This window comes from Phyllobates terribilis, unplaced genomic scaffold, assembly GCF_046119375.1.
Source record: "Phyllobates terribilis strain yellow unplaced genomic scaffold, ASM4611937v1 Scaffold_3__8_contigs__length_932513732, whole genome shotgun sequence".
Lineage (NCBI taxonomy): Eukaryota > Metazoa > Chordata > Amphibia > Anura > Dendrobatidae > Phyllobates > Phyllobates terribilis.
Genome location: NW_027362763.1, coordinates 26,055,407 through 26,083,165, shown reverse-complemented (window position 1 = coordinate 26,083,165; position 27,759 = coordinate 26,055,407). Strand labels below are relative to the sequence as shown.

Sequence of the window (27,759 nt, the reverse complement as noted above, 5' to 3'; positions counted from 1 at the left end):
AGGCATCTATTATATAGAGCCATTACACGCAGAGGGATCTATTATATAGAGTCATTACACGCAGAGGGATCTATTATATAGAGTCATTACACGCAGAGGGATCTATTATATAGAGTCCTTACACACAGAGGGATCTATTATATAGTCCTTACACACAGAGGGATCTATTATATAGAGTCCTTACACGCAGAGGGATCTATTATATAGAGTCATTACACGCAGAGGAATCTATTATATAGAGTCATTACACGCAGAGGGATCTATTATATAGAGTCATTACACGCAGAGGGATCTATTATATAGAGTCATTACACGCAGAGGGATCTATTATATAAAGTCATTACACGCAGAGGGATCAATTATATAGAGTCATTACACGCAGAGGGATCTATTATATAGAGTCATTACACGCAGAGGGATCTATTATATAGAGTCATTACACGCAGAGGGATCTATTATATAGAGTCATTACACGCAGAGGGATCTATTATATAGAGTCATTACACACAGAGGGATCTATTATATAGAGTCATTACACACAGAGGGATCTATTATATAGAGTCATTACACACAGAGGGATCTATTATATAGAGTCATTACACACAGAGGGATCTATTATATAGAGCCATTACACACAGAGGGATCTATTATATAGAGCCATTACACACAGAGGGATCTATTATATAGAGTCATTACACACAGAGGGATCTATTATATAGAGTCATTACACGCAGAGGGATCTATTATATAGAGTCATTACACGCAGAGGGATCTATTATATAGAGTCATTACACGCAGAGCGATCTATTATATAGAGTCATTACACGCAGAGCGATCTATTATATAGAGTCATTACACGCAGAGGGATCTATTCTATAGAGTCATTACACACAGAGGGATCTATTCTATAGAGTCATTACACACAGAGGGATCTATTATATAGTCACTACACACAGAGGGATCTATTATATAGAGTCATTACACACAGAGGGATCTATTATATAGTCATTACACACAGAGGGATCTATTATATAGTCACTACACGCAGAGGGATCTATTATATAGAGTCATTACACGCAGAGGGATCTATTATATAGAGTCATTACACGCAGAGGGATCTATTATATAGAGTCCATTACAGAGGGATCTATTATATAGAGTGATTACACGCAGAGCGATCTATTATATAGAGTCATTACACGCAGAGCGATCTATTATATAGACACATTACACACAGAGGGATCTATTCTATAGAGTCTTTACACACAGAGGGATCTATTATATAGAGTCATTACACACAGAGGGATCTGTTATATAGTCACTACACACAGAGGGATCTATTATATAGAGTCATTACACACAGAGGAATCTATTATAAAGAGTCATTACACACAGAGGGATCTATTATATAGAGTCATTACACACAGAGGGATCTATTATATAGAGTCATTACACACAGAGTGATCTATTATATAGAGTCCATTACAGAGGGATCTATTATATAGAGTCATTACACACAGGGATCTATTATATAGAGCCATTACACACAGAGGGATCTATTATATAGAGTCATTACACAGAGAGGGATCTATTATATAGAGTCATTACACACAGAGAGATCTATTATATAGAGTCATTACACGCAGAGGAATCTATTATATAGAGTCATTACACACAGAGGGAACTATTATATAGAGTCATTACACGCAGAGTGATCTATTATATAGTCATTACACGCAGAGGGATCTATTACATAGTCATTACACGCAGAGGGATCTATTATATAGAATCATTACACACAGAGGGATCTATTATATAGAGTCATTACACGCAGAGGGATCTATTATATAGAGTCATTACACGCAGAGGGATCTATTATATAGAGTCATTACACACAGAGGGATTTATTATATAGAGTCATTACACACAGAGGGATCTATTATATAGTCATTACACGCAGAGGGATCTATTATATAGAGTCCATTACAGAGGGATCTATTACATAGAGTCATTACACACAGGGATCTATTATATAGAGCCATTACACACAGAGGGATCTATTATATAGAGTCATTACACTCAGAGGGATCTATTATATAGAGTCAATTACAGAGGGATCTATTATATAGAGTCATTACACACAGAGGGATCTATTATATAGAGTCATTACACGCAGAGGGATCTATTATATAGAGTCATTACACGCAGAGGGATCTATTATATAGTCATTACACGCAGAGGGATCTATTATATAGAGTCATTACACGCAGAGGGATCTATTATATAGAGTCCATTACAGAGGGATCTATTATATAGAGTCCATTACAGAGGGATCTATTATATAGAGTCATTACACACAGAGGAATCTATTATATAGAGTCATTACACGCAGAGGGATCTATTATATAGAGTCCATTACAGAGGGATCTATTATATAGAGTCATTACACACAGAGGGATCTATTATATAGAGTCCATTACAGAGGGATCTATTATATAGAGTCCATTACAGAGGGATCTATTATATAGAGTCCATTACAGAGGGATCTATTATATAGAGTCCTTACATGCAGAGGGATCTATTATATAGAGTCCATTACAGAGGGATCTATTATATAGAGTCCATTACAGAGGGATCTATTATATAGAGTCCATTACAGAGGGATCTATTATATAGAGTCATTACACACAGAGGGATCTATTATATAGAGTCATTACACGCAGAGGGATCTATTATATAGAGTCATTACACGCAGAGTGATCTATTATATAGAGTCATTACACACAGAGGGATCTATTATATAGAGTCATTACACGCAGAGTGATCTATTATATAGAGTCATTACACGCAGAGTGATCTATTATATAGAGTCATTACACGCAGAGGGATCTATTATATAGAGTCATTACACACAGAGGGATCTATTATATAGAGTCATTACACACAGAGGGATCTATTCTATAGAGTCATTACACACAGAGGGATCTATTCTATAGAGTCATTACACACAGAGGGATCTATTCTATAGAGTCATTACACACAGAGGGATCTATTCTATAGAGTCATTACACACAGAGGGATCTATTATATAGAGTCATTACACACAGAGGGATCTATTATATAGAGTCATTACACACAGAGGGATCTATTCTATAGAGTCATTACACACAGAGGGATCTATTCTATAGAGTCATTACACACAGAGGGATCTATTATATAGAGTCATTACACACAGAGGGATCTATTATATAGAGTCATTACACACAGAGTGATCTATTATATAGAGTGATTACACGCAGAGAGATCTATTATATAGTCATTACACGAAGAGGGATCTATTATATAGAGTCCATTACAGAGGGATCTATTATATAGAGTCCATTACAGAGGGATCTATTATATAGAGTCCATTACAGAGGGATCTATTATATAGAGTCCTTACATGCAGAGGGATCTATTATATAGAGTCCATTACAGAGGGATCTATTATATAGAGTCCATTACAGAGGGATCTATTATATAGAGTCCATTACAGAGGGATCTATTATATAGAGTCATTACACACAGAGGGATCTATTATATAGAGTCATTGCACACAGAGGGATCTATTATATAGAGTCATTGCACACAGAGGGATCTATTATATAGAGTCATTACACACAGAGGGATCTATTATATAGAGTCATTACACACAGAGGGATCTATTATATAGAGTCATTACACACAGAGGGATCTATTATATAGAGTCATTACACGCAGAGTGATCTATTATATAGAGTCATTACACAGAGGGATCTATTATATAGAGTCATTACACACAGAGGGATCTATTATATAGAGTCATTACACACAGAGGGATCTATTATATAGAGTCATTACACACAGAGGGATCTATTTCATGTGTTTATTTCTGTGAATGCAGACAAAGACATATACCAGCTCGCCCCCTGTATTGAGCCCGGGGGTCCGCGATCGTTACTGCGGGCGCTCTGGTAATTGCTGAGAAGGAAGTGTTGATCCGGCGCCCAGGAAGACAAGGTTAATTAAAAACATGTGAATACTTTTATTCCTTTAACTGTTAAAATCCAAGAGATAAGGTCAACAAAGTGACGGAGATGTACTCCACCGTACAGGGGAACATAAGGCGGCCATTAATACTTGTAACTACCAGATGGGTTCCGAATGTAAAAACATTCTTAGACTTGTTCAACTATGGAGGAAGCCCCCTTTATCAATTACTCAATTAGTGACTGACATCACAGGGGAATAAGATTCGCAGGACTTAGTTGTGTGAAGCTAAAAGCAAAGAGAGAAGGACCCCCCCCCCCCAAAAAAAACGAAGCGTTTCTTGTCTACTACCACGACGGATATGGCGGGGGGATACGTGTTCAATAACACAGGTTGAGAAGCTACTTGTGTTTCTATTATGGTGATTGAGGACCTGTTTAGAAGCTGCGGTTAGAACAAATGTTCTCAGTCTTCTTTTAAACTTTCTGGTGGCGGAGACGACGTATTTCAGTTTACAAGGAGTGCACTCGATCGCATAACCCACATGGTCTGAATTGCAGTTTACACAACTTTTAATTGAAAATATTTTAGAATTGTTATTAGAAAAACTCATTTTTTTAGAGGCAAATGAGCATGGGCTGCACGAAGGCAAGCCACATTGGTGAAAACCACTCACTCCCGGTTGCTTGTGCACCTTATTCTACCACACTTTTTCCTTCCACTCAACTTTCCATTAATCTGCTTGGATACAGCACTGTGTGAACAGCCAGCTTCTTTAGCAATGACCTTTTGTGGCTTACCCTCCTTGTGGAGTGTGTCTATGACTGCCTTCTGGACATCTGTCAAGTCAGCACTCTTCCCCATAATTGTGGAGCCTACTGAAACAGACTAAGGGACGTTTTTAAATGCTTAGGAAGCCTTTGCAGGTGTTTTTTGTTAATTATTCTAATTTACTGAGATAATGACTTTTGTGTTTTTATTGGCTTGTAAGCCATAATCATCAACATTAACAGAAATAAATATGTGAAATCGATCGCTCTGTGTGTAATGACTCTATATAATAGATCCCTCTGTGTGTAATGACTCTATATAATAGATCCCTCTGTGTGTAATGACTCTATATAATAGATCGCTCTGTGTGTAATGACTCTATATAATAGATCCCTCTGTGTGTAATGACTATATAATAGATCCCTCTGTGTGTAATGACTCTATATAATAGATCCCTCTGTGTGTAATGACTATATAATAGATCCCTCTGTGTGTAATGACTCTATATAATAGATCGCTCTGTGTGTAATGACTCTATATAATAGATCCCTCTGTGTGTAATGACTCTATATAATAGATCCCTCTGTGTGTAATGACTATATAATAGATCCCTCTGTGTGTAATGACTCTATATAATAGATCCCTCTGTGTGTAATGACTATATAATAGATCCCTCTGTGTGTAATGACTCTATATAATAGATCCCTCTGTGTGTAATGACTCTATATAATAGATCCCTCTGTGTGTAATGACTCTATATAATAGATCCCTCTGTGTGTAATGACTCTATATAATAGAGCTCTCTGTGTGTAATGACTCTATATAATAGATCGCTCTGTGTGTAATGACTCTATATAATAGATCCCTCTGTGTGTAATGACTCTATATAATATATCCCTCTGTGTGTAATGACTCTATATAATAGATCTCTCTGTGTGTAATGACTCTATATAATAGAGCTCTCTGTGTGTAATGACTCTATATAATAGATCCCTCTGTGTGTAATGACTCTATATAATAGATCCCTCTGCGTGTAATGACTCTATATAATAGATCCCTCTGTGTGTAATGACTCTATATAATAGATCCCTCTGTGTGTAATGACTCTATATAATAGATCCCTCTATGTGTAATGACCCTATATAATCGCTCTGTGTGTAATGACTCTATATAATAGATCCCTCTGTGTGTAATGACCCTATGTAATAGATCCCTCTGTGTGTAATGACTCTATATAATAGATCCCTCTGTGTGTAATGACTCTATATAATAGATCGCTCTGTGTGTAATGACTCTATATTATAGATCCCTCTGTGTGTAATGACTCTATATAATAGATCCCTCTGTGTGTAATGACTCTATATAATAGAGCTCTCTGTGTGTAATGACCCTATATAATAGATCCCTCTGTGTGTAATGACCCTATATAATAGATCCCTCTGTGTGTAATGACCCTATATAATAGATCACTCTGTGTGTAATGACTCTATATAATATATCCCTCTGTGTGTAATGACTCTATATAATAGATCCCTCTGTGTGTAATGACTCTATATAATAGATCCCTCTATGTGTAATGACCCTATATAATAGATCCCTCTGTGTGTAATGACCCTATATAATAGATCACTCTGTGTGTAATGACTCTATATAATATATCCCTCTGTGTGTAATGACTCTATATAATAGATCCCTCTGTGTGTAATGACTCTATATAATAGAGCTCTCTGTGTGTAATGACCCTATATAATAGATCCCTCTGTGTGTAATGACCCTATATAATAGATCCCTCTGTGTGTAATGACCCTATATAATAGATCACTCTGTGTGTAATGACTCTATATAATATATCCCTCTGTGTGTAATGACTCTATATTATAGATCCCTCTGCGTGTAATGACTCTATATAATAGATCCCTCTATGTGTAATGACCCTATATAATAGATCCCTCTGTGTGTAATGACCCTATATAATAGATCACTCTGTGTGTAATGACTCTATATAATATATCCCTCTGTGTGTAATGACTCTATATAATAGATCCCTCTGTGTGTAATGACTCTATATAATAGATCCCTCTGTGTGTAATGACTCTATATAATAGATCCCTCTGTGTGTAATGACTCTATATAATAGATCCCTCTGTGTGTAATGACTCTATATAATAGATCCCTCTGTGTGTAATAACTCTATATAATAGATCCCTCTGTGTGTAATGACTCTATATAATAGATCCCTCTGCGTGTAATGACTCTATATAATAGATCCCTCTGCGTGTAATGACTCTATATAATAGATCCCTCTGCGTGTAATGACTCTATATAATAGATCCCTCTGCGTGTAATGACTCTATATAATAGATCCCTCTGCGTGTAAGGACTCTATAGAATAGATCCCTCTGCGTGTAAGGACTCTATAGAATAGCTCCCTCTGTGTGTAATGACTCTAGAATAGATCCCTCTGTGTGTAATGACTCTATAGAATAGATCCCCTCTGTGTGTAATGACTCTATATAATAGATCCCCTCTGTGTGTAATGACTCTATATAATAGATCACTCTGTGTGTAATGACTCTATATAATAGATCCCTCTGTGTGTAATGACTCTATATAATAGATCCCTCTGTGTGTAATGACTCTATATAATAGATCCCTCTGTGTGTAATGACTCTATATAATAGATCCCTCTGTGTGTAATGACTCTATATAATAGATCCCTCTGTGTGTAATGACTCTATATAATAGATCCCTCTGTGTGTAATGACTCTATATAATAGATCCCTGTGCGTGTAATGACTCTATATAATAGATCCCTGTGCGTGTAATGACTCTATATAATAGATCCCTCTGTGTGTAATGACTCTATATAATATAGGAGTTTCACTTTTTGTATTGAAGAACTGAAATAAATTAACTTTTTGATGATATTCTAATTTTATGAGAAGCACCTGTATATATTCATGACTGAGGCCACATCCAAATGGGAGAGAGGGGGTGTATATACTTTAATACCAGAAAGGGGAACCTCCAATAAGTCCAGTCAACTATTGGAGGGTCTCATATTCTCATTCTTATGTCAATCACAATATTGGTGATGGCTGTCTCTGATCCTGGAGGATGGAGCCGCTGTCAGATGATAGATGATGGCTGTCTCTGATTCTGGAGGATGGAGCGGCTGTCAGATGATAGGTGATGGCTGTCTCTGATCCTGGAGGATGGAGCCGCTATCAGATGATAGATGATGGCTGTCTCTAATTCTGCAGGATGGAGCGGCTGTCAGATGATAGGTGATGGCTGTCTCTGATCCTGGAGGATGGAGCCGCTATCAGATGATAGATGATGGCTGTCTCTGATTCTGGAGGATGGAGCGACTGTCAGATGATAGGTGGTCGCTGTCTCTGATTCTGGAGGATGGAGCAGCTGTCAGATGATAGATGGTGGCTGTCTCTGATTCTGGAGGATGGAGCAGCTGTCAGATGATAGGTGATGGCTGTCTCTGATCCTGGAGGATAGAGCGACTGTCAGATGATAGGTGATGGCTGTCTCTGATTCTGGAGGATGGAGCGGCTGTCAGATGATAGGTGATGGCTGTCTCTGATCCTGGAGGATGGAGCGACTGTCAGATGATAGATGATGGCTGTCTCTGATTCTGGAGGATGGAGCGGCTGTCAGATGATAGGTGATGGCTGTCTCTGATCCTGGAGGATGGAGCGACTGTCAGATGATAGATGATGGCTGTCTCTGATTCTGGAGGATGGAGCGGCTGTCAGATGATAGGTGATGGCTGTCTCTGATCCTGGAGGATGGAGCGGCTGTCAGATGATAGGTGGTCGCTGTCTCTGATCCTGGAGGATGGAGCGTCTATCAGATGATAAATGATGGCTGTCTCTGATTCTGGAGGATGGAGCTGCTGTCAGATGATAGGTGATGGCTGTCTCTGATCCTGGAGGATGGAGCCACTATCAGATGATAGATGATGTCTGTCTCTGATGCTGGAGGATGGAGCAGCTGTCAGATGATAGATGATGGATGTCTCTAATTATAGAGGATGGAACATCTGTGAGATGATAGGTGATGGCTGTCTCTGATCCTGGAGGATGGAGCGGCTGTCAGATGATAGGTGATGGCTGTCTCTGATCCTGGAGGATGGAGCGACAGTCAGATGATAGATGATGGCTGTCTCTGATTCTGGAGGATGGAGCGGCTGTCAGATAATAGATGATGGCTGTCTCTGATCCTGGAGGATGGAGCGACTGTCAGATGATAGATGATGGCTGTCTCTGATTCTGGAGGATGGAGCGGCTGTCAGATGATAGGTGATGGCTGTCTCTGATCCTGGAGGATGGAGCTGCTGTCAGATGATAGGTGGTCGCTGTCTGATCCAGGAGGATGGAGCAGCTGTCAAATGATAGATGATGGCTGTCTCTGATTCTGGAGGATGGAGCGGCTGTCAGATGATAGTTGATGGCTGTCTCTGATTCTGGAGGATGGAGCGGCTGTCAGATGATAGGTAATGGCTGTCTCTGATCCTGGAGGATGGAGCGGCTGTCAGATGATAGGTGGTCGCTATCTCTGATCCAGGAGGATGGAGCGGCTATCAGATGATAGATGATGGCTGTCACTGATTCTGGAGGATGGAGCTGCTGTCAGATGATAGGTGATGGCTGTCTCTGATCCTGGAGGATGGAGCCGCTATCAGATGATAGATGATGGCTTTTTCTGATTCTGGAGGCTGGAGCAGCTGTCAGATGATAGATGATGGATGTCTCTAATTATAGAGGATGGAGCGTCTGTGAGATGATAGGTGATGGCTGTCTCTGATCCTGGAGGATGGAGCGGCTGTCAGATGATAGGTGATGGCTGTCTCTTTTCCTGGAGGATGGAGCCGCTATCAGATAGGTGGTCGCTGTCTCTGATTCTGGAGGATGGAGGGAGTGTCATATGATAGGTGATGGCTGTTTCTGATCCTGGAGGATGGAGCGGCTGTCAGATGATAGGTGATGGCTGTCTCTGATTCTGGAGGATGGAGCCGCTATCAGATGATAGGTGGTCGCTGTCTCTGATTCTGGAGGATGGAGCTGCTGTCAGATGATAGATGATGGATGTCTCTAATTATAGAGGATGGAGCTTCTGTGAGATGATAGGTGATGGCTGTCTCTGATCCTGGAGGATGGAGCAGCTATCAGATGATAGGTGATGACTGTCTCTGATCCTGGAGGATGGAGCTGCTGTCAGATGATAGGTGATGGCTGTCTCTGATCCTGGAGGATGGAGCCGCTGTCAGATGATAGGTGATGGCTGTCTCTGATCCTGGAGGATGGAGCGACTGTCAGATGATAGATGATGGCTGTCTCTGATCCTGGAGGATGGAGCAGCTGTCAGATGATAGGTGGTCGCTGTCTCTGATCCTGGAGGATGGAGCCGCTGTCAGATGATAGCTGATGGCTGTCTCTGATCCTGGAGGATGGAGCGGCTGTCAGATGATAGATGATCGCTGTCTCTGATTCCGGAGGATGGCGGGACTGTCAGATGATAGGTGATGGCTGTCTCTGATTCTGGAGGATGGAGCGGCTGTCAGATGATAGATGATGGCTGCCTCTGGTTCTGGAGGATGGCGGGACTGTCAGATGATAGGTTATGGCTGTCTCTGATCCTGGAGGATGGAGCAGCTGTCAGATGATAGGTGATCGCTGTCTCTGATCCTGGAGGATGGCGGGAGTGTCAGATATTAAGTGATGTCTGTCTCTGATCAATGAAGATCAGAGATTGGACACACAGAAGAGGAGTTGTCCACTGGGGGAGACACGAAACGACGAGCACCTCAAAAAATTCACATCGTGATCTTGCTTCCCCGTGTCAGCGCAATTACACCAGTGACGGACGTAAGACCTATGAATCTAATTCTGATGCCTCAGTAAACATCTAGGGGGAAGATGGTGTCTTCTAAGCTTCTCATCTATTCCCCATTTATGGTCGTTGTGAACCATGCTTGTCCAATGTGTATTCACTATGTATGGTCTTTATAGACCACACTTCTCCTTGTTTTTCACCATACATGGTCCTTCTGGACCACACTTATCCTTATCTGTTTACCATACATGGTCCTTCTGGACCACGCTTATCTTTATCTGTTTACCATACATGGTCCTTCTGGACCACGCTTATCCTTATCTGTTTACCATACATGGTCCTTCTGGACCACGCTTATCCTTATCTGTTTACCATACATGGTCCTTCTGGACCACGCTTATCCTTATCTGTTTACCATACATGGTCCTTCTGGACCACACTTATCCTTATCTATTTACCATACATGGTCCTTCTGGACCACACTTATCCTTATCTGTTTACCATACATGGTCCTTCTGGACCACACTTATCCTTATTTGTTTACCATACATGGTCCTTCTGGACCACACTTATCCTTATCTGTTTACCATACATGGTCCTTCTGGACCACGCTTATCCTTATCTGTTTACCATACATCGTCCTTCTGGACCACGCTTATCCTTATCTGTTTACCATACATGGTCCTTCTGGACCACGCTTATCCTTATCTGTTTACCATACATGGTCCTTCTGGACCACGCTTATCCTTATCTGTTTACCATACATGGTCCTTCTGGACCACGCTTATCCTTATCTGTTTACCATACATGGTCCTTCTGGACCACGCTTATCCTTATCTGTTTACCATACATGGTCCTTCTGGACCACGCTTATCCTTATCTGTTTACCATACATGGTCCTGGTTTCCCACATGCCTCTTCTATTCCCCATATATGGTCTTAATGGACTATACTTTTTTTCACCATACATGGTCCTTGTGGACCACTTTTTTCCTAATTTATTTACCATACATAGTCCTTGTGACCACGCTTCTCCTTATCTATCCCCCATGTACGGCCCTCATGGACCACACTTCTCCTCATCTATTTCCCATGCTTAGTTCTCATGGACTATACTTATCCTTGTTTTTCACCATACATGGTCCTTGTGAACACGCTTCTCCTCATCTATTCCCCATGTATGTGTAAAGTGACCGAGGGCAGTAGCCGTGGACGAGCTGCTGCTCCATGACGCCGTGGCACTTCACAAGAAAATTGTGTCCCAGTCCCAATATGCTACCAGGTGTGGGGTACTTCGCAGTCACTTGTAGGCCACAAGCCTCCATCTTCAGGAACTGCCGCCGATAACTCAGGGGACACGGTTCTTGTTAACAAGCAAAAGTTTACAGGACAGTTCAAGTTCATCAGATTGTAACAAGCAGTATTGGGCACCACTATTTCTTGTTTCCTTAATACAGTGCATCTTCAGCATTACTATCCGTTCCTCCTGGACTGTCCCTATTTTACTGTTCCTGTCAGCCCCCGGGATTTCCCATCCACCAGTGCCGCAGTACACCCGGGATCCGTTACCTTTCCTTCACGCGATTCCACATCCATCGTCTCTTGTATGCCAGAGGATAAGGCACTCTGCATAGTACCTGTACCGAGCCTTGAGCTCCGGAAATTGCAGGAATGTCTGCAAGGGATTCCAGTAAGGCCTCCCATTGCTCCAAACTATAGATGCTCGCACACTGCAACTTGAACTTGACCTTGGTTACTGTACTTTCCTATCTGATGAACAATCAGGAAGCTGTCCCTTTTTACTAGGGCTTTCCCCTCCCACAATGGGCCAGTCCTGAACATTAACTATGTCTGTCACTAAAGGATGTGACTTGGCAGTTCTCCTTCACAAACATTATACATTACATATTATACTTATATTTAGCAGAGTCTATCTTACCCTATAGTCACAACCTTATGTCCTAAATCTTAACCTATACCTGTTTCACACTAAACATGACAAAATATATCCATGGCGCTTTACATGTAAAGCGCCATGGAATAAATGGCACTATAATAATAAATAATAATAATAATCTAAGACCGCTTAGCACTATTCACATTATAATATACAGCAGAGCGTGATTGGTGTCTTCAGGGGTTGGAACACAGTAGTAAAGTCCATCACTCTTACATTCCTCCCCTCTTTGAACATGATCGTCCTCGACCATTCTGTAACCTGGAAGGCACCAATTCACATAAAACACATATAAAATTAACCATCTCTTCCTCCAGAAGTATATAGTGTTCATTACTGAGTTGGCACTGACCCCGGCACTGATCATAACAACATCTGCCCAACAGTCCATGGGCATCTACCAACTCCTCCTCTTTCCACTCAATATTAGCCGGGCCTCTTAGTTAGGATCAACACAAAACCTTTGGCCGTACTGGCCAACACCGGAGATCCTGGTCACTGTTGGGTCTTCTGCCCAGTGGAATGCAGAACAGTTCCTATCCATCTTTTACACATGCAACAAGCACAACTGAGGCTTCACATGGCAGACCCTTTTCTTGTGGCCACTACATTGTAGACTGCCGCCGCAATTGGACCAAGGTCTCCTTGCCATCAGACTTCCTTATGAACATGATCGAATAGGGACTGTGACGATACAGCCTATAATCTTAATAAGTCAGATGATTAGATTTGTTAATCCGAGAGAAATACACTATTGTGTTTCTGTTGTTGACTTGTGAATGTATGTATAATTATGTACCTGGTCATTAAGAACAGACCAGTATTTGTATAACTCTGATTATTGTCTCCTCTTTGATTCTGAAACAATGATGTTGATTTAAAGAGCCCCTGCTATACCAGCTATGTAAATTGATTAGCTCAAACAATGAGACATGAGGCTGCCCTCCCTAACCCTTAACCTGTGGATGTATGCTTAAAAATGGCATGTGCTTCTGTAGCAGGGAGATTTAAAACAGAGAAGCATGAGGACACTCAGACTCTCTGAGAACATCAGCTTGGAAGTATGGCTTTACCCAAAGAGAGACAGATTTGGATTCTACATGATTCTAGTCTAAGGGTATCGGCCCTGACTGGAAAGATACTAATCTGCTCCATTTGACCATCAGAGAGACCATGGATGCTTTTGGGGAGACGAGGTTGCGACGATGAAGTCACCTGGCCCCATGGATATGTTGTTTGGGGTTGCCAGGAGGGACCCACCGGTTGCCTGGAACCCATGGAGACATTCGGAGGAGCCAGATTGGGACCCACCGGTATCTGGCCCCATGGAAACTCTCGGAGAGGCCAAGGTGGGACCATTGGGTCTCCTGGCCTTGTACCTCGATGGACTACTAGCTTCCTAAGCTTGCCGCCACCTCCTCTCTGTGGGGGCCCGCCAGAAGTGGGGGGCCACTGGTTGAGGTAATTGGCCTTGGAAGTCCCAAAGTCGCAGCTGTCCTATCCCAGACGGGCAGCGTGGAAGGTTGAGACTGTGTAATGTTGTACCATCTTAGGTATTTGCTGGGACTGTTCTACTTGTTTATTGTCCGTTTTATGGTTCAATAAAGTATTGCCACTCTGTTTTACCCTCACCTTGTGTTGTCTGAGTAGCGTTACGCCCACGGAAGACCCAGGTCTTCACAGTCACCTTGAGCCACATGTACTGTGACCAGAGCACTTGCCGTCTCTGACAGACCTGAGGCCTTTGTACTTCCCGTGGAGGACACAGAGCTGTAGGTGGTTTCTCCACTGCTTTTTTAGGACTTGGGGGAGTGTAGGGGTCCTGGCTGTGGGCATTTCCCACCACCCACCTGGCCTTGACGAGGTCTGTGACAGGGTCTCCTCCTCCACATACATCTGCTGTCGGGGTATTGGGGCCGCTTCCTAGACCGGTACCTCTTTTCCGAATGGGGGTTGTGAGGTACTCATCGGACATGCAGGCATCAGGGACTTCAGACGTTCCGCCTTGCCCCAGGGCCTCAAGCACACCATCACGGCCGATCCTGCTCTGGGGTCCGGCTCTTGATTTGGGACCTCTGGTGTAACCTCCAGCTTCTTCAGTCCTGCCGCACCTTCTCCGATTGCTGCTTCCATTCGGATCTTCCGGTCCCCCACGGCGGGCCGCGCCATACCACCAGCCGTCCATCTCTCTCCTGAGGAAATCCGTGACGCTCCATCTCTACCTGCTCACCCTTTTGCTCTCTCACCAACAATGCTCTGCTTTGCTTGAGACATATTCTTTTGGATCACCTGCCCATTTCTTGGGAATCTCTGCCCATTCTCCATTGGCTCACTGTAACGGGCATGGTTTCTTTTTCTTTCGCCGCGCCCATTGGGAGCAGGCACCGCTCACTACAAGCCGACCTCTCCAGACAGGCTCCTCCCCAGGCTGAATGGGGACTCTTTTGGACGCTCATGAAAAGTGGAGCTTCCTCTGCCTCCTGCGCCACCATCCGCCATCTTGGGCCTAGCTGCGGTTGCCATCTTTATTTGCACAGGAACCTTCCCCACATCTGTCACTTTTTCTTGATGCATGATTCTATCCTGCCGACGACGCCAAATGTAAAGTGACCAAGGAGGCGGCCGTGGACTAGCTGCTGCTCCATGATGCCCTGTCACTTTACAAGAAAATCATGTCTCCTCCCAATGTGCTGTATAGTGTGGGGTGCATCACACTCACTCACTTGTAGGCCATTGGCCTCCGCTTTCTCCAGGCCTCCACTTTCTCCAGGCCTCCACTTTCTCCAGGCCTCCGCTTTCTCCAGGCTTCCTCTTTTTCCAGGCCTCCATTTTCAGGAGAGTCATCACTGTGTTATCTGTGGTGTTACATAGGACTGCAGGTGACATCTACTACATTATCTGTACTCAGAGAGTTATCACTGTGTTATCTGTGGTGTTACATAGGACTGCAGGTGACATCTCCTACATTATCTGTACTCAGAGAGTTATCACTGTGTTATCTGTGGTGTTACATAGGACTGCAGGTGACATCTACTACATTATCTGTACTCAGAGTTATCACTGTTATCTGTGGTGTTACATAGGACTGCAGGTGACATCTACTACATTATCTGTACTCAGAGAGTTATCACTGTGTTATCTGTGGTGTTACATAGGACTGCAGGTGATATCTACTACATTATCTGTACTCAGAGAGGTATCACTGTGTTATCTGTGGTGTTACATAGGACTGCAGGTGACGTCTACTATATTATCTGTACTCAGAGAGTTATCACTGTGTTATCTGTGGTGTTACATAGGACTGCAGGTGACATCTACTACATTATCTGTACTCAGAGAGTTATCACTGTGTTATCTGTGGTGTTACATAGGACTGCAGGTGACATCTACTACATTATCTGTACTCAGAGTTATCACTGTGTTATCTGTGGTGTTACATAGGACTGCAGGTGACATCTACTACATTATCTGTACTCAGAGAGATATCACTGTGTTATCTATGGTGTTACATAGGACTGCAGGTGACATCTACTACATTATCTGTACTCAGAGAGTTATCACAGTGTTATCTGTGGTGTTACATAGGACTGCAGGTGACATCTACTACATTATCTGTACTAAGAGTTATCACTGTGTTATCTGTGGTGTTACATAGGACTGCAGGTGACATCTATTACATTATCTGTACTCAGAGAGTTATCACTGTGTTATCTGTGGTGTTACATAGGACTGCAGGTGACATCTACTACATTATCTGTACTCAGGGAGTTATCACTGTGTTATCTGTGGTGTTACATAGGACTGCAGGTGACATCTAGTAGTAGTTCACCCCGGCATCTGATGAGTACTGTTGGTTGGCTGTGGCATCCTGGCATCTGTCTGGCTAATCTTTTCTTCACAGGCGCTTAGACTTTTGCAATGATATGGTGTAAGTATAGCTGATAGAAACCCTAACTCTGTCTCCTCACAGGGGAGTACGTGGATGGAGTCAGCGACCAAGATGTCATCCTGATTCACTCTTGCCGACAATGGACGACGGTGACGGCGCACAGCCTGGAGGAGGGACACTATGTGATCGGGCCCAAGATCGATATTCCGCTGCAGTACCCAGGTACCGCGTCCGTCCGTCCCCTCCTGTGTAACACTAGATATTGTGTGCAGGGAGTAGTGACCACCACCAACTGCCGTCAGCTGTGCCACCAATAGCCGCTGGCTTTGTATGAGACATTTAGTCTCTGGTGCCCTGTGTGTGGCATTTAGGCTCTGGTGCCCTGTATGTGGCATTTAGTCTCTGGTGTCCTGTATGTGGCATTTAGGCTCTGGTGTCCTGTGTGAGGCATTTAGGCTCTGGTGCCCTGTATGTGGCATTTAGTCTCTGGTGTCCTGTATGTGGCATTTAGGCTCTGGTGTCCTGTGTGAGGCATTTAGGCTCTGGTGCCCTGTATGTGGCATTTAGGCTCTGGTGTCCTGTGTGAGGCATTTAGGCTCTGGTGCCCTGTATGTGGCATTTAGGCTCTGGTGTCCTGTGTGAGGCATTTAGGCTCTGGTGCCCTGTATGTGGCATTTAGTCTCTGGTGCCCTGTGTGTGGCATTTAGGCTCTGGTGTCCTGTGTGAGGCATTTAGGCTCTGGTGCCCTGTGTGTGGCATTTAGGCTCTGGTGTCCTGTATGTGGCATTTAGGCTCTGGTGTCCTGTGTGTGGCATTTAGGCTCTGGTGTCCTGTGTGTGGCATTTAGGCTCTGGTGTCCTGTATGTGGCATTTAGGCTCTGGTGTCCTGTGTGAGGCATTTAGGCTCTGGTGCCCTGTATGTGGCATTTAGGCTCTGGTGTCCTGTGTGAGGCATTTAGGCTCTGGTGCCCTGTGTGTGGCATTTAGGCTCTGGTGTCCTGTATGTGGCATTTAGGCTCTGGTGTCCTGTGTGTGGCATTTAGGCTCTGGTGTCCTGTGTGTGGCATTTAGGCTCTGGTGTCCTGTATGTGGCATTTAGGCTCTGGTGTCCTGTGTGAGGCATTTAGGCTCTGGTGTCCTGTGTGTGGCATTTAGGCTCTGGTGTCCTGTGTGAGGCATTTAGGCTCTGGTGCCCTGTATGTGGCATTTAGGCTCTGGTGTCCTGTGTGAGGCATTTAGGCTCTGGTGCCCTGTGTGTGGCATTTAGGCTCTGGTGTCCTGTATGTGGCATTTAGGCTCTGGTGTCCTGTGTGTGGCATTTAGGCTCTGGTGCCCTGTGTGTGGCATTTAGGCTCTGGTGTCCTGTATGTGGCATTTAGGCTCTGGTGTCCTGTGTGTGGCATTTAGTCTCTGGTGCCCTGTGTGTGGCATTTAGGCTCTGGTGTCCTGTATGTGGCATTTAGGCTCTGGTGTCCTGTGTGAGGCATTTAGGCTCTGGTGCCCTGTGTATGGTATTTAGGCTCTGGTGCCCTGTGTATGGCATTTAGGCTCTGGTGCCCTGTATGTGGCATTTAGGCTCTGTGCCCTGTGTGTGACATTTAGGCTCTGGTGCCCTGTATGTGGCATTTAGGCTCTGGTGCCCTGTATGTGGCATTTAGGCTCTGGTGCCCTGTATATGGCATTTAGGCTCTGGTGCCCTGTGTGTGGCATTTAGGCTCTGGTGCCCTGTATGTGGCATTTAGGCTCTGTGCCCTGTGTGTGACATTTAGGCTCTGGTGCCCTGTATGTGGCATTTAGGCTCTGGTGCCCTGTATGTGGCATTTAGGCTCTGGTGCCCTGTATATGGCATTTAGGCTCTGGTGCCCTGTGTGTGGAATTTAGGCTCTGGTGCCCTGTGTGTGGCATTTAGGCTCTGGTGCCCTGTATATGGCATTTAGGCTCTGGTGCCCTGTGTGTGGCATTTAGGCTCTGGTGCCCTGTGTGTGGCATTTAGGCTCTGGTGCCCTGTGTGTGGCATTTAGGCTCTGGTGCCCTGTATGTGACATTGAGTCTCTGGTGCCCTGTGTGTGGTATTTAGACTCTGGTGCCCTGTGTGTGGCATTTAGGCACTGGTGTCCTGTATGTGGCATTTAGGCTCTGGTGTCCTGTATGTGGCATTTAGGCTCTGGTGTCCTGTGTGAGGCATTTAGGCTCTGGTGCCCTGTGTGTGGCATTTAGGCTCTGGTGCCCTGTGTGTGGCATTTAGGCTCTGGTGCCCTGTGTGTGACATTTAGGCTCTGGTGCCCTGTATGTGGCATTTAGGCTCTGGTGCCCTGTATGTGGCATTTAGGCTCTGGTGCCCTGTATGTGGCATTTAGGCTCTGGTGCCCTGTATGTGGCATTTAGGCTCTGGTGCCCTGTATATGGCATTTAGGCTCTGGTGCCCTGTGTGTGGTATTTAGGCTCTGGTGCCCTGTGTGTGGCATTTAGGCTCTGGTACCCTGTATATGGCATTTAGGCTCTGGTGCCCTGTGTGTGGCATTTAGGCTCTGGTGCCCTGTGTGTGGCATTTAGGCTCTGGTGCCCTGTGTGTGACATTTAGGCTCTGGTGCCCTGTATGTGGCATTTAGGCTCTGGTGCCCTGTATGTGGCATTTAGGCTCTGGTGCCCTGTATGTGGCATTTAGGCTCTGGTGCCCTGTATGTGGCATTTAGGCTCTGGTGCCCTGTATATGGCATTTAGGCTCTGGTGCCCTGTGTGTGGTATTTAGGCTCTGGTGCCCTGTGTGTGGCATTTAGGCTCTGGTACCCTGTATATGGCATTTAGGCTCTGGTGCCCTGTGTGTGGCATTTAGGCTCTGGTGCCCTGTGTGTGGCATTTAGGCTCTGGTGCCCTGTATGTGACATTGAGTCTCTGGTGCCCTGTGTGTGGTATTTAGGCTCTGGTGCCCTGTGTGTGGCATTTAGGCACTGGTGTCCTGTATGTGGCATTTAGGCTCTGGTGTCCTGTATGTGGCATTTAGGCTCTGGTGTCCTGTGTGAGGCATTTAGGCTCTGGTGCCCTGTGTGTGGCATTTAGACTCTGGTGTCCTGTATGTGGCATTTAGGCTCTGGTGTCCTGTATGCGACATTGAGTCTCTGGTGCCCTGTGTGTGGCATTTAGGCTCTGGTGACCTGTGTGTGGCATTTAGGCTCTGGTGTCCTGTATGTGGCATTGAGTCTCTGGTGCCCTGTATATGGCATTGAGTCTTTGGTGCCCTGTGTGAGGCATTTAGTCTCTGGTGTCCTGTATATGGCATTTAGGCTCTGGTGCCCTGTGTGTGGCATTTAGGCTCTGGTGCCCTGTGTGTGGTATTTAGGCTCTGGTGCCCTGTGTGTGGCATTTTGGCTCTGGTGTCCTGTATGTGGCATTTAGGCTCTGGTGCCCTGTGTGTGGTATTTAGGCTCTGGTGCCCTGTGTGTGGCATTTAGGCTCTGGTGCCCTGTGTGTGGCATTTAGGCTCTGGTGTCCTGTGTGTGGCATTTAGTCTCTGGTGCCCTGTGTGTGGCATTTAGGTTCTGGTGCCCTGTATGTGGCATTTAGGCTCTGGTGCCCTGTGTTTGGCATTTAGGCTCTGGTGCCCTGTGTATGGTATTTAGGCTCTGGTGCCCTGTATGTGGCATTTAGGCTCTTGTGCCCTGTATATGGCATTTAGGCTCTGGTGCCCTGTGTGTGTCATTTAGGCTCTGGTGCCCTGTGTGTGGCATTTAGGCTCTGGTGCCCTGTGTGTGGCATTTAGGCTCTGGTGTCTTGTATGTGGCATTTAGGCTCTGGTGCCCTGTATGTGGCATTTAGGCTCTGGTGCCCTGTATGTGGCATTTAGGCTCTGGTGCCCTGTGTGTGGCATTTAGGCTCTGGTGCCCTGTGTGTGGTATTTAGGCTCTTGTGCCCTGTGTGTGGCATTTAGGCTCTGGTGTCCTGTATGTGGCATTTAGGCTCTGGTGCCCTGTGTGTGTCATTTAGGCTCTGGTGCCCTGTGTGTGGTATTTAGGCTCTGGTGTCCTGTGTGTGGCATTTAGGCTCTGGTGTCCTGTATATGGCATTGAGTCTCTGGTGCCCTATGTGTGGCATTTAGGCTCTGGTGTCCTGTGTGTGGTATTTAGGCTCTGGTGTCCTGTATGTGGCATTTGGCTCTGGTGCCCTGTATGTGGCATTTAGGCTCTGTTGCCCTGTGTGTGGCATTTAGGCTCTGGTGCCCTGTGTGTGTCATTTAGGCTCTGGTGCCCTGTATGTGGCATTTAGGCTCTGGTGCCCTGTATGTGGCATTTAGGCTCTGGTGCCCTTTGTGTGGTATTTAGGCTCTGGTGCCCTGTATGTGGTATTTAGGCTCTGGTGCCCTTTGTGTGGTATTTAGGCTCTGGTGCCCTGTATGTGGTATTTAGGCTCTGGTACCCTGTGTGTGGTATTTAGGCTCTGGTGCCCTGTATGTGGCATTTAGGCTCTGGTGCCCTGTATGTGGCATTTAGGCTCTGGTGCCCTGTATGTGGCATTTAGGCTCTGGTGCCCTGTGTGTGGCATTTAGTCTCTGGTGCCCTGTGTGTGGCATTTAGTCTCTGGTGCCCTGTGTGTGGCATTTAGTCTCTGGTGCCCTGTATGTGGCATTTAGGCTCTGGTGCCCTGTGTGTGGTATTTAGGCTCTGGTGCTCTGTGTGTGGCATTTAGACTCTGGTGTCCTGTATGTGGCATTTAGGCTCTGGTTTCCTGTGTGTGGTATTTAGGCTCTGGTGTCCTGTATGTGGCATTTAGGCTCTGGTGTCCTGTGTGTGGCATTTAGGCTCTGGTGCCCTGTATGTGGCATTTAGGCTCTGGTGCCCTGTGTGTAGTATTTAGACTCTGGTGTCCTGTGTGTGGCATTTAGGCTCTGGTGCCCTGTGTGTGGCATTTAGACTCTGGTGTCCTGTGTGTGGCATTTAGGCTCTGGTGCCCTGTGTGTGGCATTTAGGTTCTGGTGCCCTGTATGTGGCATTTAGGCTCTGGTGCCCTGTGTGTGGCATTTAGGCTCTGGTGCCCTGTGTATGGTATTTAGGCTCTGGTGCCCTGTATGTGGCATTTAGGCTCTGGTGCCCTGTATGTGGCATTTAGGCTCTTGTGCCCTGTATATGGCATTTAGGCTCTGGTGCCCTGTGTGTGCCATTTAGGCTCTGGTGCCCTGTGTGTGGCATTTAGGCTCTGGTGCCCTGTGTGTGGCATTTAGGCTCTGGTGTCTTGTATGTGGCATTTAGGCTCTGGTGCCCTGTATGTGGCATTTAGGCTCTGGTGCCCTGTATGTGGCATTTAGGCTCTGGTGCCCTGTATGTGGCATTTAGGCTCTGGTGCCCTGTGTGTGGCATTTAGGCTCTGGTGCCCTGTGTGTGGTATTTAGGCTCTTGTGCCCTGTGTGTGGCATTTAGGCTCTGGTGTCCTGTGTGTGGCATTTAGGCTCTGGTGCCCTATGTGTGGCATTTAGGCTCTGGTGTCCTGTGTGTGGTATTTAGGCTCTGGTGCCCTGTGTGTGGTATTTAGGCTCTGGTGCCCTGTGTGTGGTATTTAGGCTCTGGTGCCCTGTGTGTGGCATTTAGGCTCTGGTGCCCTGTGTGTGGCATTTAGGCTCTGGTGCCCTGTATGTGGCATTTAGGCTCTAGTGCCCTGTGTGTGGTATTTAGGCTCTGGTGCCCTGTGTGTGGCATTTAGGCTCTGGTGCCCTGTGTGTGGCATTTAGGCTCTGGTGCCCTGTGTGTGGCATTTAGGCTCTGGTGCCCTGTATGCGACATTGAGTCTCTGGTGCCCTGTGTGTGGCATTTAGGCTCTGGTGCCCTGTGTGTGGTATTTAGGCTCTGGTGTCCTGTATATGGCATTTAGACTCTGGTGCCCTGTATGTGGCATTGAGTCTCTGGTGCCCTGTGTGTGGTATTTAGGCTCTGGTGCCCTGTGTGTGGCATTTAGGCTCTGGTGCCCTGTGTGTGGCATTTAGGCTCTGGTGCCCTGTGTGTGGCATTTAGGCTCTGGTGCCCTGTATATGGCATTGAGTCTCTGGTGCCCTGTGTGAGGCATTTAGGCTCTGGTGTCCTGTATGTGGCATTTAGGCTCTGGTGTCCTGTATGCGACATTGAGTCTCTGGTGCCCTGTGTGTGGCATTTAGGCTCTGGTGCCCTATGTGTGGCATTTAGGCTCTGGTGTCCTGTGTGTGGCATTTAGGCTCTGGTGTCCTGTGTGTGGCATTTAGGCTCTGGTGCCCTGTGTGTGGCATTTAGGCTCTGGTGCCCTGTGTGTGGCATTTAGGCTCTGGTGCCCTGTATATGGCGTTGAGTCTCTGGTGCCCTGTGTGAGGCATTTAGGCTCTGGTGTCCTGTATGTGGCATTTAGGCTCTGGTGCCCTGTGTGTGGCATTTATGCTCTGGTGCTCTGTATATGGCGTTGAGTCTCTGGTGCCCTGTGTGAGGCATTTAGGCTCTGGTGTCCTGTATGTGGCATTTAGGCTCTGGTGCCCTGTGTGTGGAATTTAGGCTTTGGTGCCCTGTGTGTGGCATTTAGGCTCTGGTGCCCTGTATGCGACATTGAGTCTCTGGTGCCCTGTGTGTTGCATTTAGGCTCTGGTGCCCTGTGTGTGGCATTTAGGATCTGGTGCCCTGTGTGTGGCATTTAGGATCTGATGTCCTGTATATGGCATTGAGTCTCTGGTGCCCTGTGTGTGGCATTTAGGCTCTGGTGTCCTTTATGTGGCATTTAGGCTCTGGTGCCCTGTGTGTGGCATTTAGGCTCTGGTGCCCTGTGTGTGGTATTTAGGCTCTGGTGCCCTGTGTGTGGCATTTAGGCTCTGGTGTCCTGTATGTGGCATTTAGGCTCTGGTGTCCTGTGTGTGGCATTTAGGCTCTGGTGCCCTGTGTGTGGCATTTAGGCTCTGCTGCCCTGTATGTGGCATTTAGGCTCTGGTGTCCTGTATGTGGCATTGAGTCTCTGGTGCCCTGTGTGTGGCATTTAGGCTCTGGTGTCCTGTATGTGGCATTTAGGCTCTGGTGCCCTGTGTGTGGCATTTAGGCTCTGGTGCCCTGTGTGTGGCATTTAGGCTCTGGTGCCCTGTGTGTGGCATTTGGGCTCTGGTGCCCTGTATATGGCATTGAGTCTCTGGTGCCCTGTGTGAGGCATTTAGGCTTTGGTGTCCTGTATGTGGCATTTAGGCTCTGGTGTCCTGTATGTGGCATTGAGTCTCTGGTGCCCTGTGTGTGGCATTTAGGCTCTGGTGTCCTGTATGTGGCATTTAGGCTCTGGTGCCCTGTGTGTGGTATTTAGGCTCTGGTGCCCTGTGTGTGGCATTTGGGCTCTGGTGCCCTGTGTGTGGCATTTGGGCTCTGGTGCCCTGTATGTGGCATTGAGTCTCTGGTGCCCTGTGTGTGGCATTTAGGCTCTGGTGCCCTATGTGTGGCATTTAGGCTCTGGTGTCCTGTGTGTGGCATTTAGGCTCTGGTGCCCTGTGTGTGGCATTTAGGCTCTGGTGCCCTGTATATGGCGTTCAGTCTCTGGTGCCCTGTGTGAGGCATTTAGGCTCTGGTGCCCTGTATGTGGCATTTAGGCTCTGGTGCCCTGTGTGTGGCATTTAGGCTCTGCTGCCCTGTGTGTGGTATTTAGGCTCTGGTGCCCTGTGTGTGGCATTTAGGCTCTGGTGTCCTGTGTGTGGCATTTAGGCTCTGGTGCCCTGTGTGAGGCATTTAGGCTCTGGTGTCCTGTGTGTGGCATTTAGGCTCTGGTGCCCTGTGTGTGGTATTTAGGCTCTGGTGCCCTGTGTGTGGCATTTAGGCTCTGGTGCGCTGTGTATGGAATTGAGTCTCTGGTGCCCTGTGTGTGGCCTTTAGGCTCTGGTGCCCTTTGTGTGGTATTTAGGCTCTGGTGCCCTGTATGTAGCATTTAGGCTCTGGTGCTCTTTGTGTGGCATTTAGGCTCTGGTGCCCTGTGAGTGGCATTTGGGCTCTGGTGCCCTTTGTGTGGTATTTAGGCTCTGGTGCCCTGTGTGTGGTATTTAGGCTCTGGTGCCCTGTGTGTGGTATTTAGGCTCTGGTGCCCTGTGTGTGGTATTTAGGCTCTGGTGCCCTGTGTGTGGCATTTAGGCTCTGGTGCCCTGTGTGTGGTATTTAGGCTCTGGTGCCTTGTGTGTGGTATTTAGGCTCTGGTGTCCTGTATGTGGCATTTAGGCTCTGGTGCCCTGTGTGTGGTATTTAGGCTCTGGTGCCCTGTGTGTGGCATTTACGCTCTGGTGTCCTGTGTGTGGCATTTAGGCTCTGGTGCCCTGTGTGTGGTATTTAGGCTCTGGTGCCCTGTGTGTGGCATTTAGGCTCTGGTGCCCTGTGTGTGGCATTTAGGCTCTGGTGCCCTGTAAATGGCATTGAGTCTCTGGTGCCCTGTGTGAGGCATTTAGGCTCTGGTGTCCTGTATGTGGCATTTAGGCTCTGGTGTCCTGTATGCGACATTTAGGCTCTGGTGCCCTGTGTGTGGCATTTAGGCTCTGGTGCCCTGTGTGAGGCATTTAGGCTCTAGTGTCCTGTATGTGGCATTGAGTCTCTGGTGCCCTGTATATGGGATTGAGTCTCTGGTGCCCTGTGTGAGGCATTTAGTCTCTGGTGTCTTGTATATGGCATTTAGGCTCTGATGCCCTGTGTGTGGCATTTAGGCTCTGGTGCCCTGTGTGTGGTATTTAGGCTCTGGTGCCCTGTGTGTGGCATTTTGGCTCTGGTGTCCTGTATGTGGCATTTAGGCTCTGGTGCCCTGTGTGTGGTATTTAGGCTCTGGTGCCCTGTGTGTGGCATTTAGGCTCTGGTGCCCTGTGTGTGGCATTTAGGCTCTGGTGTCCTGTGTGTGGCATTTAGTCTCTGGTGCCCTGTGTGTGGCATTTAGGTTCTGGTGCCCTGTATGTGGCATTTAGGCTCTGGTGCCCTGTGTATGGTATTTAGGCTCTGGTGCCCTGTATGTGGCATTTAGGCTCTTGTGCCCTGTATATGGCATTTAGGCTCTGGTGCCCTGTGTGTGTCATTTAGGCTCTGGTGCCCTGTGTGTGGCATTTAGGCTCTGGTGCCCTGTGTGTGGCATTTAGGCTCTGGTGTCTTATATGTGGCATTTAGGCTCTGGTGCCCTGTATGTGGCATTTAGGCTCTGGTGCCCTGTATGTGGCATTTAGGCTCTGGTGCCCTGTGTGTGGTATTTAGGCTCTGGTGCCCTGTGTGTGGCATTTAGGCTCTTGTGCCCTGTGTGTGGCATTTAGGCTCTGGTGTCCTGTATGTGGCATTTAGGCTCTGGTGTCCTGTATGTGGCATTTAGGCTCTGGTGCCCTGTGTGTGTCATTTAGGCTCTGGTGCCCTGTGTGTGGTATTTAGGCTCTGGTGCCCTATGTGTGGCATTTAGGCTCTGGTGTCCTGTGTGTGGTATTTAGGCTCTGGTGTCCTGTATGTGGCATTTGGCTCTGTTGCCCTGTATGTGGCATTTAGGCTCTGGTGCCCTGTGTGTGGCATTTAGGCTCTGGTGTCCTGTGTGTGGCATTTAGGCTCTGGTGCCCTGTGTGTGTCATTTAGGCTCTGGTGCCCTGTGTGTGTCATTTAGGCTCTGGTGCCCTGTGTGTGTCATTTAGGCTCTGGTGCCCTGTGTGTGGCATTTAGGCTCTGGTGCCCTTTGTGTGGTATTTAGGCTCTGGTGCCCTGTATGTGGCATTTAGGCTCTGGTGCCCTTTGTGTGGTATTTAGGCTCTGGTGCCCTGTATGTGGTATTTAGGCTCTGGTGCCCTTTGTGTGGTATTTAGGCTCTGGTGCCCTGTATGTGGTATTTAGGCTCTGGTGCCCTGTGTGTGGCATTTAGGCTCTGGTGCCCTTTGTGTGGTATTTAGGCTCTGGTGCCCTGTATGTGGCATTTAGGCTCTGGTGCCCTGTATGTGGCATTTAGGCTCTGGTGCCCTGTATGTGGTATTTAGGCTCTGGTGCCCTTTGTGTGGTATTTAGGCTCTGGTGCCCTGTATGTGGTATTTAGACTCTGGTGCCCTGTATGTGGCATTTAGGCTCTGGTGCCCTTTGTGTGGTATTTAGGCTCTGGTGCCCTGTATGTGGCATTTAGGCTCTGGTGTCCTGTGTGTGGCATTTAGGCTCTGGTGCCCTTTGTGTGGTATTTAGGCTCTGGTGCCCTGTATGTGGCATTTAGGCTCTGGTGCCCTGTATGTGGCATTTAGGCTCTGGTGCCCTTTGTGTGGTATTTAGGCTCTGGTGCCCTGTATGTGGTATTTAGACTCTGGTGCCCTTTGTGTGGTATTTAGGCTCTGGTGCCCTGTATGTGGTATTTAGGCTCTGGTGCCCTGTATGTGGCATTTAGGCTCTGGTGTCCTGTGTGTGGTATTTAGGCTCTGGTGTCCTGTATGTGGCATTTAGGCTCTGGTGTCCTGTGTGTGGCATTTAGGCTCTGGTGCCCTGTATGTGGCATTTAGGCTCTGGTGCCCTGTGTGTAGTATTTAGGCTCTGGTGCCCTGTGTGTGGCATTTAGGCTCTGGTGCCCTGTGTGTGGCATTTAGGCTCTGGTGCCCTGTGTGTGGCATTTAGGCTCTGGTGTCCTGTGTGTGGCATTTAGTCTCTGGTGCCCTGTGTGTGGCATTTAGGTTCTGGTGCCCTGTGTGTGGCATTTAGGCTCTGGTGCCCTGTGTGTGGCATTTAGGCTCTGGTGCCCTGTGTATGGTATTTAGGCTCTGGTGCCCTGTATGTGGCATTTAGGCTCTTGTGCCCTGTATATGGCATTTAGGCTCTGGTGCCCTGTGTGTGGCATTTAGGCTCTGGTGCCCTGTGTGTGGCATTTAGGCTCTGGTGCCCTGTGTGTGGCATTTAGGCTCTGGTGCCCTGTGTGTGGCATTTAGGCTCTGGTGCCCTGTGTGTGGCATTTAGTCTCTGGTGTCTTGTATGTGGCATTTAGGCTCTGGTGCCCTGTATGTGGCATTTAGGCTCTGGTGCCCTGTATGTGGCATTCAGGCTCTGGTGCCCTGTGTGTGGCATTTAGGCTCTGGTGCCCTGTGTGTGGTATTTAGGCTCTTGTGCCCTGTGTGTGGCATTTAGGCTCTGGTGTCCTGTGTGTGTCATTTAGGCTCTGTTGTCCTGTATGTGGCATTTAGGCTCTGGTGCCCTGTGTGTGGCATTTAGGCTCTGGTGCCCTGTGTGTGGCATTTAGGCTCTAGTGCCCTATGTGTGGCATTTAGGCTCTGGTGTCCTGTGTGTGGTATTTAGGCTCTGGTGTCCTGTATGTGGCATTTAGGCTCTGGTGCCCTGTGTGTGGCATT

The 27,759-nt window shown here is 46.7% G+C and overlaps 1 protein-coding gene across 2 annotated transcripts in view; it reads left to right on the top strand.

Annotated features, from left to right (window-relative positions):
- GAREM2 (GRB2 associated regulator of MAPK1 subtype 2) overlaps positions 1-27,759 on the top strand; it is a 133,995-nt gene that overhangs the window by 24,432 nt on the left and 81,804 nt on the right. Inside the window, exon 2 of one of the 2 annotated variants that reach the window (XM_073673783.1) lies at positions 16,557-16,697. The exons of the other annotated variant lie outside the window; for it this stretch is intronic. Within the exon in view, the coding sequence (XP_073529884.1) occupies positions 16,557-16,697 (141 nt within the window). The remainder of the gene's footprint in view (positions 1-16,556; positions 16,698-27,759) is intronic. 2 annotated transcript variants of the gene reach the window in all.